The sequence below is a fragment of the Mustela lutreola genome, chromosome X (genome assembly GCF_030435805.1).
Source record: "Mustela lutreola isolate mMusLut2 chromosome X, mMusLut2.pri, whole genome shotgun sequence".
In the NCBI taxonomy this organism is placed as follows: Eukaryota; Metazoa; Chordata; class Mammalia; order Carnivora; family Mustelidae; genus Mustela; species Mustela lutreola.
This window is the reverse complement of record NC_081308.1, coordinates 17,880,317-17,896,351: the sequence shown is the minus strand read 5'-3', so window position 1 is coordinate 17,896,351 and position 16,035 is coordinate 17,880,317. Positions and strand designations below refer to the sequence as shown.

The 16,035-nt window shown below is 40.7% G+C and overlaps 1 protein-coding gene across 2 annotated transcripts in view; it reads right to left on the bottom strand.

Annotated features, from left to right (window-relative positions):
* PHEX (phosphate regulating endopeptidase X-linked) overlaps positions 1-16,035 on the bottom strand; it is a 211,781-nt gene that overhangs the window by 16,028 nt on the left and 179,718 nt on the right. For both annotated transcript variants that reach the window (XM_059157512.1, XM_059157511.1), the window contains exons 16-18: positions 11,632-11,686; positions 6,147-6,214; positions 2,413-2,543 (exon numbers count right to left, since the gene is read on the bottom strand). In XM_059157512.1, the coding sequence (XP_059013495.1) occupies positions 2,413-2,543; positions 6,147-6,214; positions 11,632-11,686 (254 nt within the window). The remainder of the gene's footprint in view (positions 1-2,412; positions 2,544-6,146; positions 6,215-11,631; positions 11,687-16,035) is intronic.

Here is a 16,035-nt window from a genome sequence, read left to right as displayed (position 1 = left end):
GCATACAGTGTGTGCATCTATATTTTAGATTAGTAAGGGTTTCCTACAGATCCATACCCTACCAACAATTCTTCATTACTAGTCTCTTACTGTCAAATACAACAAGAGAAACCCATTTTTATAATTATGAAAGCAGGAGCAGAAAATGCAATTAAAAAGTACATGAAAAAGTTAATAGTACGGAGAGGGCATGAAAACCTGACCAAACCAGCAAAATAAGGAAAACGAAAAAGAAGTAAGAACAATGTGGAGGAGATAAAGTATATACAGAAAACTGTAGAGTTGTATTGGAAAACTTAAAACAGGTATCAAGCAGATAGAAAGGCATACCATGTTCTTGAACAAGAAGACTATATTACAAAAAATATCAATTCCATCCTCTGAGTATGATTTAACTTAGAATCCCAATGGGATTTTCTTTGGGGAACAGGGTGAGAATGGGTAACATGATCTTGGAACATATACAGAAGTATATTTGCCTGAGAATGGCCAAGCACATAAAAGAGCAGTGAGGGAGACCTTGTATTGACAGATACCAGAATAATCCATATAGCCATGGTAATAAGACCTTGGTGTAGAACTGAACATGCATACCAGCAGAACAGAATAGCTAATCCAAAAATTGATGTCAATATATAGGAGAATCTAAAATTTGACAAATACTCAATTCAGTGAGAAAAAAATATCTTTTAATCAATGATACTGGATCAACTGACTATCCTTTCTATGAGAAAAGAATTCTCATATTAAACTCCATAAAAATGGGGCGCCTGGGTGGCTCAGTCATAAGTATCTGCCTTTAGCTCTGGACATGATCCCAGGGTTCTGGGATCAAGCCCCAGGTCACACTCCCCGCTCAATGAGGATTCTGCTTCTCCTTCTCCCTCTGCCTCTCCTCCCGGCTGGTGTTCTCTTTCTCTGTTTCAAATAAATAAATAAAATCTATAAAAAAGAAAACTCCACAAAAAAGTTAAGTTTCACATGCATGAAGATTTAAATATAAAATTAAAAAACCAAAGAAACCTTCCCAGAAAAGCCAAGAGATTATATATATATATGTTATAGGGTGGAAATGCAGAAACTATTTTTTAAAGTTTTTTTAATTTATTGATGTGAGAGAGTGAGAGAGAAAGAGCTTGAGCAGGGTGAGGGAAAGAAGCGGAGAAGCAGACTCTCTGTTGAGCACAAAGCCTGATATGGGGATATGGGGCTCAATCCTGGAGTTCCAGGATCGTGAGCTGAGCCAAAGACAGACGCTTAACCCACTGAGCCACCTAGGCACCCCTATTTTTTAAGAGAAATAGGTATCTTTGGATCTATAGCAATGTTTAATTTTTGTATGTCAAAAGATGCCACCCATCTAATGGGTGCGTAATATATTTGGGAGAAAATTCTGTAATGGGAATGACAAATTTCTAACACCTGTAATATCTTTAAAAAGTTCTGATACATTGGTGAGAAAATAACTGAAGAGAGAAATGCTCTTTCATATACCACTGGTGGGACTATGAATATTATAACTTCTTGGTGACAGTAGGAATCTACCCTAGATGGATAAAAAGGATATGTACACAATGAGAGGTTTTGTTACAGCAGCATTTACTGTGGGAAAAGAGCTGGAGACAAAGTGTGACCTATCTCAATAAGAGGTTAGGTGAATATGTTAGATTACGTTCCCACTATGGACTTCTATTGCATGAAAACCATGCAATAAAGGGGCCTGTGGTGTGTGTCCATCTCTTCGCGAGTATGTGAAATAGTGTACCAGGGTGATTAAGATGAATGACAGGCAGGGAAGAGAAGAGTGATGAGAGCAGAAGGGGTGAAGACAAGAAAGAAAGAAAATCTGATGCACATGAACGACAACTATAAGACTTCTTTCTTGCCTTCATGGACATGTATTATGTACGTATAATAGACAATAAATGCTTTAGAAGTACATTTCTTTTGTTCAAAATTCTATAACTAAGATCTCTTAACCAATTCAGAGTCATTAATTCAAAATAATGAGATTTATTTCAATGAATTAAATAATAATTTGGAAGGAAATTTTTAAAAATGATATGGAGTGTAGATTCATAAGAATTGTATGGTGTGTTTGCTACAAGATTTTCTACATTTATCTAAATCTAGGAAAACAAACTCATGTTTAGGCCTGTGAGTCTCAAACTTGAGGTTTATTCAGAGTCACCTGAGGGCTTGGGAAAAGACAAACACCAGAAGACCAGTGCCCACCTCCCTCCAGAATTCTGGGTCAAGAGGTCTGAACTAAGACTCAATTTGCATCTCTAACAAGTTTCCAGAAGAGGCTGATGCTGTTGTCCTGGGAACCACACACTGAGAACCAATGGTCTAAAGCCAGTAATGTCCAAAAGAGAAAAAATAACCTCAAAACACCATAGTTGTACTTACATTTAAGCCAGCTTTCTTCCAATAGTAGTTGCTATATTGGTTAACCATGCACTTTGTTTTTTCTTTAAACTTTTCTTCTGAGTCAGTAGACCACCAAGGATCCAGGTTTCCATTTTTATCATATTTTCTACCTAACAAAAAGGAAAGTTAAAAGATATTTGTACCACCTATGTTCTCTTCTAGGGTTTTTATGGTTTTAGGCCTCACATTTAGGTCATTCATTCATCCATTTTCAACTTATTTGTGTATGTGGTATAAGAACACTTTCATCCTCTTGCATGTTGCTGTCCAGTTTCCCAGAAGCATTTGTTGAAGAGACTGTCTTTTTTCCATTGGATTATTTTTTTGCCTGCTTTGTCAAAGATTAATTGATCATGTATTTGTGGGCTCATTTCTGGGTTTTCTAGTCTGTTCCAATGATCTATGTATCTATGTTAGTGTCAGAACCATACCGTCTTGATGACTAAAGTTTTGTAATATAGCTTGAAGTCTGGAATTGTGATGCCCTTGTGCTTTGTTTTTCTTTTTCAAGGTTGCTTTGGCTATCTGGGGTCTTTTGTGGTTCTATATGAATTTTAGGATTGTCTGCTCTAGCTCTGTGAAAAATGCTGGTGGTATTTTGATAGAGATTGCATTATTTTTCCAAAGAAAACATACAGATGGGCAACACGGATATGAAAAGATGCTCCATATCATTCATCAGGGAAATGCAAATCAAAACTACAATGAGGTATCACCTCACATCTGTCAGAATGGCTAGTACCAAAAAGATAAGAGATGACAAGTGTTGGCGAGGATATGGAGAAAAAGGAGCCCTCCTGCACTGTTGGTGGCAATGCAAACTGGTGCAGCCACCGTAGAAGACAATATGGAGGGTATTCAAAAAGCTAAAAGTAGAACTACCCTATGACCCAGCAATTACACTACTGGGTATTTATCCAAAGGATACAAAAATACTGATTTGAAGGGGTACATGCACCCCAATGTTTATAGCAGCATTACCTACAATAGCCAAATTATGGAAACAGCCCAAATGTCCATCAACAGATGAATGGATAAAGAAAAAGTGGTGTTTATAGAGAAAGTGGAATATTACTCAGCCATAAAAAAGAATGAAATCTTGCCATTTGCAACAACAGGGATGGAACTAGAGAATATAATGCTAAGTGAAACAAGTCAGAGAAAGAAAAAAATATGATTTCACTCATTTGTGGAATTTAAGAAACAAAACAAATGAGCAAAGGGAAAAAAAAAAGAGACAAACTAGGAAACAGACTCTTAACTCTAGGGAACACGCTGCTGGCTACCAGAGGGGAGGTGGGGGAGAAGATGGGTGATGGGGATGAAGGAGCGCACTGCTCCTGATGAGTGCCGGGTGATGTACGGAAGTGTAGAATCCCTACAGTGTACATCAGAAATCAATAATATACTGTATGTTAACTAACTAGAATTTAAATAAGAACTTAAAGAAATGTGTAATATTTGTGGAAACTAATTTATTCATTCTCCCTTTCCCTCAATTCAAAAAGCCTTGAAAAAGCAGTCCCCAGGAGCAAGGGTCATGCCTGGGAGCAGCTCCCACCTTCTCTCCAATGTCACATGTTAATTGTAAAAAGAGGGGTTGATAAAGAGGTTTGAGGAAGTTCTTTCCTCCTGAGCAACAAAGAACATTTTAAAAATAAAATTCATCAATTTATGGCATGCACACCGTGAAACAGTCTTGAATTCTTTGTTTTCACCTGATGTGACCCATAATGTTCTCTGGATTATGAAATGAAATGGCTTCATTCAGAAAGCCCATGATGGGAGCTGGAGCGTCACTACCAGTGAAATTCCAAATGATCCAGAGGAAGAACCCAGTGAGTCATTCACACAGATCCATAGGCACAGCCTTGTGAGTCATTCACACCGTGAGACCACAGCTCCTGACTCAGCCCTATAGGAACGTGTTTCCTCCAAGTTGCCAGGAGCTGAGAGACACATAAAACCTCTATTATGAATCATTCCACAGCCATCAGTGTGCATGGAAGGCCCATCTGTCCTGCTTTGACAAGGCAGGTTGCTCTAAAAAGAGAACTTGGAACAAGAATGGAAATCTCCAAAACATAATGAAAAAATGATTAACTATACATGGTTGTTTGCTTATTTGTTTGTTTTGGTTTTTGGTTTCTGGTTTGGTTGTGGGTTTTTTTTTTTTTTTTGGTTTTTTGTTTGTTTGTTTGTTATAGCCTCACTCTTCATTTGTCTACACCCTTCAAAAAAAGTTTTGAGTAGATCTGGACTATTGTCCATACTCAAGATTACTACTGGTTTAAATTTAATTATGGAAAGAACTCTTCGTTGGACTTGTAAGACAGCCCCAAAGAAAAGGTGTTAACTGGAATAACCCAAAGCTCTTTGTCAAGGATGGATGCTACTACCACCACCCCTGGGAGAATATGGAGTCACTGTCCTCCATGCACTATCCAATCAATCATTGAACAGTTACTGGGCACGGAATTAACTATGTAACTACCTGTTCTAAGTATTGGCTACGGAGCGAAATTGCTGTCATTAGATTATGTCCTCTGAGAATGGCTCCAGAAGGCCTGCAAAAGATTCAGAGGGACAACTGTACATAAATTTCCCAGGAAGAAAGGCCCAGAACCAAGAGATCACTACTCGATTAAGTTTCTTAGCTAAGACACTCCTCTTAGATAACGTGAACACGCAAAGACAGAAAGCGTAGCTCTGGAGATTGAGATGACAATAAGGAAGTTACATTTTTAATAGGGAAGGCCGAGATTAGAGGTGCAGAGACCCTAGGTAATTCAGGAAGGGCTTGTGGGAGCCCAAGAAGAACTGTCCAGAGGGAGAAGAACCAGGAGTCTCTGGCCCTGGGGTAGGCATCCAGGAAAGGATGCTGCAGACACCACAGTCACGGAAGAAAGAGGGCCGCCTATGCAATGTTGCCTTGTGCCAGCCAGCTCCTTGAAACTGCCTGCAGATCATTGTGCAGATATGCACCTGATTGTAATTTGCTGCTAATTCATAAATTTTAGAGATATCTTGTGGCTTTCCAACAATGCTCAATGGTAAAGGAGAAAGGGGTGCCCATCAAAAATGATGAGGACTCCCAAAGGGCACTGGTGTTGGTAGTTTATATCCCACTCTGCTCTTGTGCTTAAATATCATCAGGATACAAAGCACATTATTCTATACTATACATTATTAGGAAAGCACAGCCTCCTAACAAAATTCTGAATATATGCCAGCATAGAGAAAAACAGAGCTTAAGCCTTGCATAATCCTTGCAACAGTATAAAGGGATCAGGCAGCTGAGCTCCAGAGTCCTAACTTGGCAGCACATATAATCATCTTGGGAGCAGAGCTCACACCTCCAGAGAGAGCATCTCATGATGGTTAATAAAGAAATGACAAAGGGGAGAAGCTATGAAGCAATTCCTGTAACTATCATGGCAGCTACAGCAAGCCTGATCTAAATGCAAAGCTAATTTCATTGAAATTACAAGGTCTTTCTTTCATGTTATCCCGTCACCAACGGGAACAATTATTTATTTATGGCAAGCTATCACAGCAAGACATGGGGGAAAGTTTTCAATCAGCAATCGTACTGCTTTGGATAATCTTCAGACTATGATGATGCCACTATGCAAAGATAATAGCAACAATTAACATCCTTACAATCAACATTATCATAAAAGCAGCAGCTCATATGATGAACCAGCACTTACCATTATTATCAAATCCATGTGTAAACTCATGTCCAACAATTACTCCTATAGCTCCGTAACTCAGAGATCTGCAGTACAAATGTATAATTTGAAGAAAATTAAAAGCATTAATCTCAGAGCATAATCCTTTGATTTTTTTTTTCAATGAAAGCCAAGATACTCGGTTTTCTAGTAACCACAATAACAACTTCATAACCATACCCACAAAACTGTAAAAAAAAAATCTAAACACACCCTTCTCACCGAAATGGGCAAAGAAAATAAATTCTAACACTGTCGCTATGACCTATATGATATTAGGGATATGAAAGAGATCATTTCTAAAGTCCCTTCCAGCCCTAAGATTTCTATGATTCTGCATCTCTGCTCTAGTTAGCTGATATCTATAAACATCCAAAGTGGCAGCAGTAAACATACCATTTATTTTTTTTTAATCTGAGAACTTGTTGAAAAATCACTCTAGACTTAAAAGGTAAGTTGTTTCCCAAATGTAATCATAAAAAAGGAACAGAGCAGAGATTAAAAGGGATCACTGCTTTCAGAAGGGAGTCACGTTCCCTTCTTCGGTGACAGACAGACAAGGTCACGAGTGAATGGCAAGGATCTTGAAGCCTTAAACAGATTTGGACACTGCAGAATCATGAGCCAATAGTGGTTGTGTGGTAGCACTTGCTTATTAGGTAGCAATATGTAACTCAAACAGCGCATATTAATGATAGAAGAAGAAATCCACAAAGAGGCTTCTGGATGTGTGTGGGGGTCTGGAATGTTCTCTCTCAACTACAAGTTCCGAGAAGGCCATACCCTTATGTGCTTGATCACTGCTAAATTCTCTAACTAGTACACACTAAGAAAGTAGCAGTGATTTAACTCATTGGTTAATTAACTTTACCATTTCACGCAAGTGACAGGTCCACATGTAACTTATTTTAGTTATTTAACATGTGCATGAGGATTAAAGACGATTTAAAATCCTCGTTATGAGGATTCTTCCTGAGATTTGCAATTATGCTAAAAATATTTCGCAGTTGGCTCCTGACAAGCTAAATCAAAGTCACCCGGCAAATGGAAAGGACCCATAAGTGGAAAGAACAAAAATTTTTGAAGCAACATGTTATTACAGGACATAATGATCCTTAACATGCTAATTGTTTGTCTCAACTATACCCAAGGAAGTGCTCTAAGATTTAATTTTTCCCCTCGGTGGCAATTCTTTCCTTTGTTATTTCTTCCCTGCAAGGTAATTTGCATTTGAAAAAACGCTTCCTACTGTTTTTACATCATTGCAAACCTTCATTAAGGAAATAAGAGTAAAATTATGCATTTCAATCATGGAGCTCCCATGACAGTGTGGGACAAACTTATAATTTTACATAGTGCTAGTTTCTGCAGCAGGAGCTATCGCTATGCAGCCTGTAACACTGTGGTTTTTTTTTCATGCCTCTCAGCCTCTATGACCACTGGTCAATGTTGGTGACCGGCGAGCTGAAGGGATGAACACTGGAAGTTTATAGGAACTGCACTGCAATAAATGTCCCGTAAGAGGGGCTGCTCTGATGAACATCCTATTTGCAGAGGGTAATAAAGAATTCAGAAAATAACTGAATCACTGTAAGTTCCAACTCTCAGTCACATAATCGTGATCCTTTGGAGGGGAGACAAGGAAGAGTAATTTTATATGACTGAGCCTTCCAATGATAATGTTTCATAATGCTGAAGGCCCATCTTCCATTTCATCAATGGACATTATTAGATGAGCATGCCATAAAAATAAATAAATAAACTCAAAAGCCTTTTAAAATGGGACTGGCTGGCCAGAAACAAGAAGACTGCTGCAGAGAAAAATTGAGCCTTCCAAAAACGAAATAGAAAAAAATGACCATTTTTCCACCTCCTCGATTTCTCTCGTGTTCTTACTACCCCCACGGGTTTAACATGTGCCCTGGATTCTACTCTCAACCAGAGGACAGCCAGGCCACTGTCTGCAGCAGCTGTGATCTCACACTGTCACCAAGTGAGGGCTACTCTGTGCCTGAATCAAAAACTCAATCAAAATCTCTGATTCAAAAGTGGCGTTCAGGTTATCTACATTGACTCCTCAGCAGAGGCACGGACCTCCTCCACAAAAGCCCGTTTCCGTAGTCTTGGGACTTCTCCTGGGATTTCTAATAACTGGGAGCTCCTATGGGGACCGGTCCCTCTTCAGGGGGGTTCTAAATAAAACAGCTCTCCCTAGCACTGATCCATAATCTCTTTTCTAAGTCTTCGATCTGTTGGTCTCGGACAGTCTCTAGCCGAATATCCCCTGGCCCCTCTGAACACAGTAAATCGTCTGCCGACTTAACTCTCCTTCAAAAATGTGAAGACATTGGGGCGCCTGGGTGGCTCAGTGGGTTAAGCCGCTGCCTTCGGCTCAGGTCGTGATCTCAGGGTCCTGGGATCGAGCCCCACATCGGGCTCTTTGCTCAGCAGGGAGCCTGCTTCCTCCTCTCTCTCTCTCTCTGCCTGCCTCTCTGTCTACTTGTGATCTCTCTCTGTCAAATAAATAAATAAAATCTTTTAAAAAAAAAAAAAAATGTGAAGACACTTAGAAGGCTCCCCTTCAAGTGTCCTCAAGTTCTTTCAATTGTTTTTTCTTCAGCCCTGAGTTCTAGAGAAGCATTTCCCAAAACAAAGGTAAAGAGGGAGCTTAGGAACCTCTGAGTTAAACACATTTAAATAGGTTTCTTTCTTACAGGTCTTCTTGGAAATTCTTATGCTTCAAAACAAAAGGGAGGGTGACTTACCTCTATTACTACTTCGGGGAACAAACACTTTGGGATGTTGTCTTAGACCACTTACAATCCTGATTCCTTACTCTAGGAACAATTTTGCTTTTTAACGTCCCCAGAATTAGACCCCAAATTCAGGGAAGGACTAAGCTGACTAGTGTGAACATAATGGATACCCACTTCCTGGTCTGGAGGCTATCCATCCAAAAGAGATGTATGGGAATCCAGCTGATTGGACTAGGGTTCCCACATCTCCAGCATCTCCATCTTTCCAATGCCAAGTACCCAAAATATGCTTAATAATTATTCATTGAGCAGATATCATAATAGAGGACGGAAGGCTTCAGTGAGGACCTAGAACTCTTTAGGAAAAAAACACAAATCTCTCTCCCACTAAAGTATCAAATATGGCTCAGCATAAGGCTGAACCCAGAGACACTAATGTTATTTCCTAGGTTTCTATGATTTTGACTTTTAGACTAGAAAATCGTGCTCATGGACCCAATAAACAAATTCACTGAATCAGTAACTTCAAAACCTAACCAGACTGTTTTTCCAAGTCTCTAGGTATATAACCATAATCACAGAAGCTCAGTTGAATTGCTAAAGATAAGCAGAATCGAAGAGTTCTAGGACATTTTTAGTTTGAAGGAAACTTAGAGAATATTTAGCCTAGATCTTCATTTTTATAAAAATAAATGCAAGCTTTTAATTTGAATAATAGGGGAAAATCAATTCCAAATACCTGACCACTAATAAGAAACTATAAAGCTGAGGCCTGGGATGATAGTAAGGGATTTGGTTAAAGCAAACCAAGAATTTTCATTTATGCTAATGGAGTGCTTCCCTAAAGTAAGCTTTACTAATGCCTGCTCCTGGTCCCCTTGGTACTCAGCATTTTTGAGCACACCAATCCCACATCTTCCAACTGCCAACACCTGAAACTAGTTGCCTGAGGACTTTTTCTGGCTACCAGAGCCCTTGTGGCTGAGAATGGGGAATGCCAGAGAATTAATACAGCAGGTGACAGCCCTCCGATCAATGAGGGAAGGGGAACTGGATGATCAACACCCCAGCAACCTTGCCCCTAAAGTGGGATTATGCCAAAGCATGCTCTACAGTTCCCCAGCAAGACTGAGCCCCAATTGCTCACAGTGATAACTGGATCTGAAACACAGATGTGGTAGATAGAATAATGGCTCCAAAAGATGTCTGCATGCTAATACCCAGAAGCCATGATCTGTGATGTTATCGCATAGCAAAGGGGAATTACAGTTGCTAATCAGCTGGGCTTAAAACAGGGAGATTATCCCGGATTATCTGGGTGCACCCAATATAATCACGAGGGTCCTTCCAAGTGGAGGAGAAGACAGAAAAGGAGAGTCAGAAGGAAATCTGACTATGGATCTATGGTCAGAGAAATGCAACTTTGCTAGTTTGGAAGATGGAGGAAGGGACAAAGAGCCAAGGAATGTGGGCCAACGTTAGAAGCTAGAAAAGGCAAGGAAACAGATTCTTCCCTAGAGCTTCCAGAAAGGAATGCAGCTGTGCCGGTATCTTGTGTTTACCCCAGTGAGACACAGGTTGGACTTCTGACCTATAGAACCATAAGCTAATAAATTCCTGTTTTTTGAGCCACTAAATTTGTGGTGATTATGGCAGCCACAGAAAACTCACACAACACAATTTATTGGCTTCCTTCCCTCCTGTCTCCACTCTCCTGCTGATGTTTTGTGCTGTCATCTCCCATAAGAACTCCTCAAACTCAAGTCCTTGCATAGGGTCTGTTTTGAGTCCAAATCAAAATATTGCTACCATATTTCTCTTACTTTTATAGGTACGTGATCCCATATGTTTTTTTAACCTACAAAATATTTAAATTGTCACTTATCCAAACCAAAACAAAAGACACTAAACGTCTAAAAGCAAGACTAAATTTTCTGTGTACTAAAGCACCAGAGCAAATAAAGACACATAATAAAAGTGGTGCTATTACCAACAACGAATATTATCAGAATTCCCACTATATATGTAAATTCAGCATTACTTAAGTCTACAATCTGTTGGTATTAATGACCTTTAATATCTCAAACTCCAGAGACTGTCCATTTTTGACCTATTGCATCACTACCCAAGTTTTATTTTAAAAGACAAATCTGATTTTCTTTACTTGTTCAAAAACGTCAGTATTTTCTATTGCTTGTTAATGTCCAGGCTCCTTACCTGGCACCCAGAGCCCTCCAATATCAAATATTAAACTTATTTTCCAGATGTCTTTTCCACTACTTCCCTTCATATACTACTTGGACCAGCCAAACTAAAATCTTTGCTATTCTATGCACACTTCCCTTTCCTCTTCTCACATTATTTCTTCTATGGTGTTTGACCCATTATCATCAACTCAAATCCCAACAACCCTTTAAGGTCTAAATATTTGCACTACGAGTCCATGCACAAGTGAATAAATGCATAAAAATGAAAGCTCCATGTGTAGAAGTTGTCTCTCCTATCCAGAGATACACCCTCGGAGAAAGACCAGGAAGACAAGTACCTAAAATGATGAAAAGGGGGACTGACCCACACTGAGTTCCATGCCCCTCTTGGGCATGAACAATCACTGGCTTTGTTTTTTGTGACTTTATATTCTATTCTCTGCCAAAGCAGCACGTTCTCCCCTATTTGTCAAAAACTGGATTCTTCACTCATTTACTTACCGAGGATATTCTGTTCCCCAAAAAAAAGGCTTCTGGAGCTCTCCCGCTGGAAACCCTGGGAGAAAGATAGGCAAAATCGTAAGGGATACAGAGATTGATTCGATGACGAGGACTTGGTTCATGCTTTAGCCTGGAAGTTTCAAATGTCCATCTGAAAGGTCCTCCTCATGGAGCTAGGAGCACTGTAAGAGAGTCAACTGTTTCTAAAATGATATGAATTCAACGTTTGAAATAAGGGCATCACATTAGTTTCAAGGAAACCACTTTGCGTGAATACTCTCTTGACACTGTCCAGCCTGCGGTGAACCGGACTCCTTCATACAGTGTGTACAGGAGGCTTCTGGCTGTCCAGCAGCTTTCCCTCATATAGAAAGGGCCAGCTACATGGATACACAACCTCTGTGGCCAAAGGGGCTCCCCCCCAGGTGCCCCACTTGCATGCAGCATTCTTCAGACTTCCTATGAACACATAACTCCACTAGACCCACAATGTGTGGGAATCCAGTGAGAGGCAAAGTGAGTACAGGCAAAGCGTGTGACATTTAGGACTGAGTAGATGGCGCCTCTTGGAGGCCATTTCCATTGGAACCAGGATTTGATTACCCAAAAAAGAGACAGTGGCATTCTAAGAAACATGAATGACCAAGGAACCCTATCATATCCTTTCTTACTTCAGTTACTACTTCTCTGTATTAGCCAACCACATACACTGAAAATTACATAGAAGGAAAGGAAAGACAGGACAACCCACAGCTCCTTCTCCTTTCAGTCCTCCCTTACTCCATTACTCATCAGTAAACCAGAGGCAGAGAACGTGAGTAGAATGTACACGTATTAAGAAATAACATCAAAGCCGCTGGGTTAGTTTTGGGCAGCGTTCCCACTGGCCTGGTAAGAACAAAATTCCTATGCATGTATAGGTTACAAAATACAAACTGTAAAATTTTGGTGATTCCACACACAAGTTAAAAGCTCTTATGTTTTCATTTAAAACTGACATTGCGGGTGCCTGGGTGGCTCAGTGGTTAAAACTGACATTGCACAATATATAGATGAACCGTAAACTTATGCTGATGGCTGAAAATGTTGATTTTTCTTACAACTCAACAATGACATTAAAGAACAAATAAAAAACCTGACAAGTCTAGAGAAAGAGAGGCCACGGAAGGCAGGACAAAGCTGCATCCTTGAGCACCTTCAACTGCACTCCTTCTGGCTCTCTGAACAGGGGGCTCCCATATTTTCATCCAGCACTGGGCCCTGCAAATTAAGTAGCAGGCTTGGTGCAGATGAGCAGGAGAAATGTTTGTTTTTTTTTTTTTTTTAAAGATTTTTATTTATTTATTTGAGAGAGAGACAGTGAGAGAGAACATGAGCGATGAGAAGGTCAGAGGGAGAAGCAGACTCCCCATGATGCTGGGAGCCCGATGCGGGACTCGATCCCGGGACTCCGGGATCATGACCTGAGCTGAAGGCAGTCGTCCAACCAACTGAGCCACCCAGGCGCCCCGAGAAATATTTTTTTAACCCTGGGCTGATCCTGAGAGCTGCATTCCCAAGTCTTAGCAATCAGGAATGCAAATAGTAACAGAAGCCACAACAGCCCGAGAGAGCGAGCGAGGATGAAGACAAGTGAGCAGCGCGTTCTTCAATGTCCTCGCCTGCTCCACTGCTCCAGCCCCAGTGAGACTGAAAACTCTTTTAGGATTCAAATATTTTCTCTTCCCTCTCTTCCTCTCCACATTCTGTCTACACCCCAGCCACGAGATGATACCACAACACTGGGAGAAGAAGCGAGGGTGGGAAAGCAAGTTCTTAGTTTAGAAGTGAAATGTTAATTCCGTATACCCATTCTTTATATTTTCTTTATATCAGTTTGAAATTTCAAGGGACAAAAGGCTCATGGCAAAAACAGAGGTGGGTCCAGCTGGAGTTCTCTCTTCCTGTTACTTTCATATAGAGGAAAACACATGACTTTGAAGGGGCAACATCATATTTATCTTCATCATTTTAAAATTGCCTTAGATTTTTTTTTGCATCTTTACATCAATATTCCATCCTTTTTTGGTGATTACTTGTAGCAAGTCATTCAAACTTGGAGAAATATATGCAAATATATATTACATATATATGCAAATCACAGTGTTTATATGAAAGTCTCATCTCACATAATACATCATCAAAAAGCAATGATATTTCCTAATAAGAACAATGATCATGAACCAATGGGATCTAATTATGAAGTCATTACGGCGTTCCTGCTTGGTGTGGTGCCCAGCTGGAAGCACTTCTGTCCACTGCCAACCTCTTTACAGGAAGACATCTGACACCTGCACACTCTTCCGTTTCTGTGGCTTTTGCTGTCAGGGGTCCCTCAACTCGGAGGCCTTGGCCATCGCATGCCTCGGGGCAGCTGGATCTGCTCAGCCTGTCGGGGCCAGGGAACCCTCCACTGATCAACACAAGAATCTGACGCCCTTACGGCTGTGTTGCTGAACTGAATGGCTTCACAGCATAAGCTGCAGATGTGGAGGTGTCTGCCGCCCCCCCCCCTCGCCGACAGAGTGATAGATCAAAGCCCAACAGCACCAACTCGGTATCTTATCTCAGGAAGTGGGTAAGCTGTATTTCACAAAGGTAGAAGTAAAAAAATAATTAAATAAACAGGAAATTCTCTGTTTATTTAGAGAATAACAGACAGGCTTTTTTGTGTGGGTTTTTTTTTTTTTTTTTTTTTTGCAAATCCATTTTATTTCTTTTCGCCCCCCATTTCAGCACTGTGTCACCAGTTTCACACTTTTTTTTTTAAAGATTTTATTTATTCATTTGACAGACAGAGAGCACACGAAGGCAGAGGCAGGAAGAGAGAGGGGAGAAGCAGGCTCCCCACTGAGGAGAGAGCCCCATGTGGGGCTCGATCCCAGGACCCTGGGATCATGACCTGAGCCCAAGGCAGAGGCTTTAACCCACTGACCCACCAGGTAGCCCAAGTTTCACAGTTTTAAAGCCTTTTTCTTAAAGCTCCTTTTCCTATTAGTATATTTATGGGAGGCATCCTCATAATGTAAATGTATGTATGTACACACATCCATGTGCTTGCATCCATATTACATACAGACACATGATGCCTGCAAACATGGAGATATCCACATGAGAAGAGAGAGGGAGGGAGAGGAAGGAAAAAAATGTAACTATTAGACTGGCAAAAATTAGTCAGTTGCTAATGGGTAATACTGGCCAGGATGTAGGAAGGATGCTGGTGTGAGCGTAAACTGTTGCAAGCATTTTTATGAGCAATTTAGTCATCTCTCTTTTTTTTTAAGATTTTATTTATTTATTTGACAGAGAGAGATCACAAGTAGGCAGAGAGGCAGACAGAGAGAGAGAGAAGAGGAAGCAGGCTCCCCGCTGAGCAGAGAGCCCGATGCAGGACTCGATCCCAGGACCCTGAGATCATGACCTGAGCCGAAGGCAGCGGCCTAACCCACTGAGCCACCCAGGCACCCCAATTTAGTCATCTCTTAATGCTTTTTTTATTTAAAGATTTCATTTATTTATTTCACAGACAGAGATCACAAGTAGACAGAGCGGCAGGCAGAGAGAGGGAGGAAGCAGGCTCCCCGCTGAGCAGAGAGCCGATGCAGGACCCAATCTCAGAACTCTGAGATCATCACCTGAGCCAAAGGCAGAGGCTCAACCCACTGAGCCACCCAGGCACCCCCTCTTAATGCTTTAAATGCCACTTCTATAAAATAAATAACTATGAGCTGACACAGAAAAAAAAAAAACCCAAAAGATATTAAGTGGAAAAAAATATTAAGCAAAAAAGCTGCATTCAGTCATGTATGTGGTCCTTTTCTGCAAAGCATATGTATAAACATATGCATAGGTACATTGAGTCAGGTCTGCTGTAACGCTTTCCTGGAAGAGGCAAATTTGCTCAAAGGTGACTGATACACTGGGGAAAAAACTGGGGCCTAACTCCCAATTTCACATTTGCTTATGTGTGATTTTGTCCTCCAGAAATGCTAGATGAAAGCAAGAAATGCACCAAATGAACTGAGCCACACGGGAATACACAGAACTCACACATCCCAACGCGGGCCACTTAGTCACCTCAGCTCGCCGCGTGTGTGAGAAGCCCCAGCCACCCCCGCCTGGTGCTCAAACGTCCTTCCAACTTCAGCTCACCCTCCTTCAACCACGACACACTAACTCACGAGCTCCTCCAGCACCCACTTCCACAGGCCAACTTCAAGTCTTTCCAGGGGAAAATGCCATATTTACTGTAGTATTCATGTATTTACTCATTTAACACCTGTAAGACTGTGCTATCGTTTTTTTCAAGATCTACTTTTGGAGAGAGAGAGAGAGAGAGAGAGAGACACACGGAGACGCAAGCAT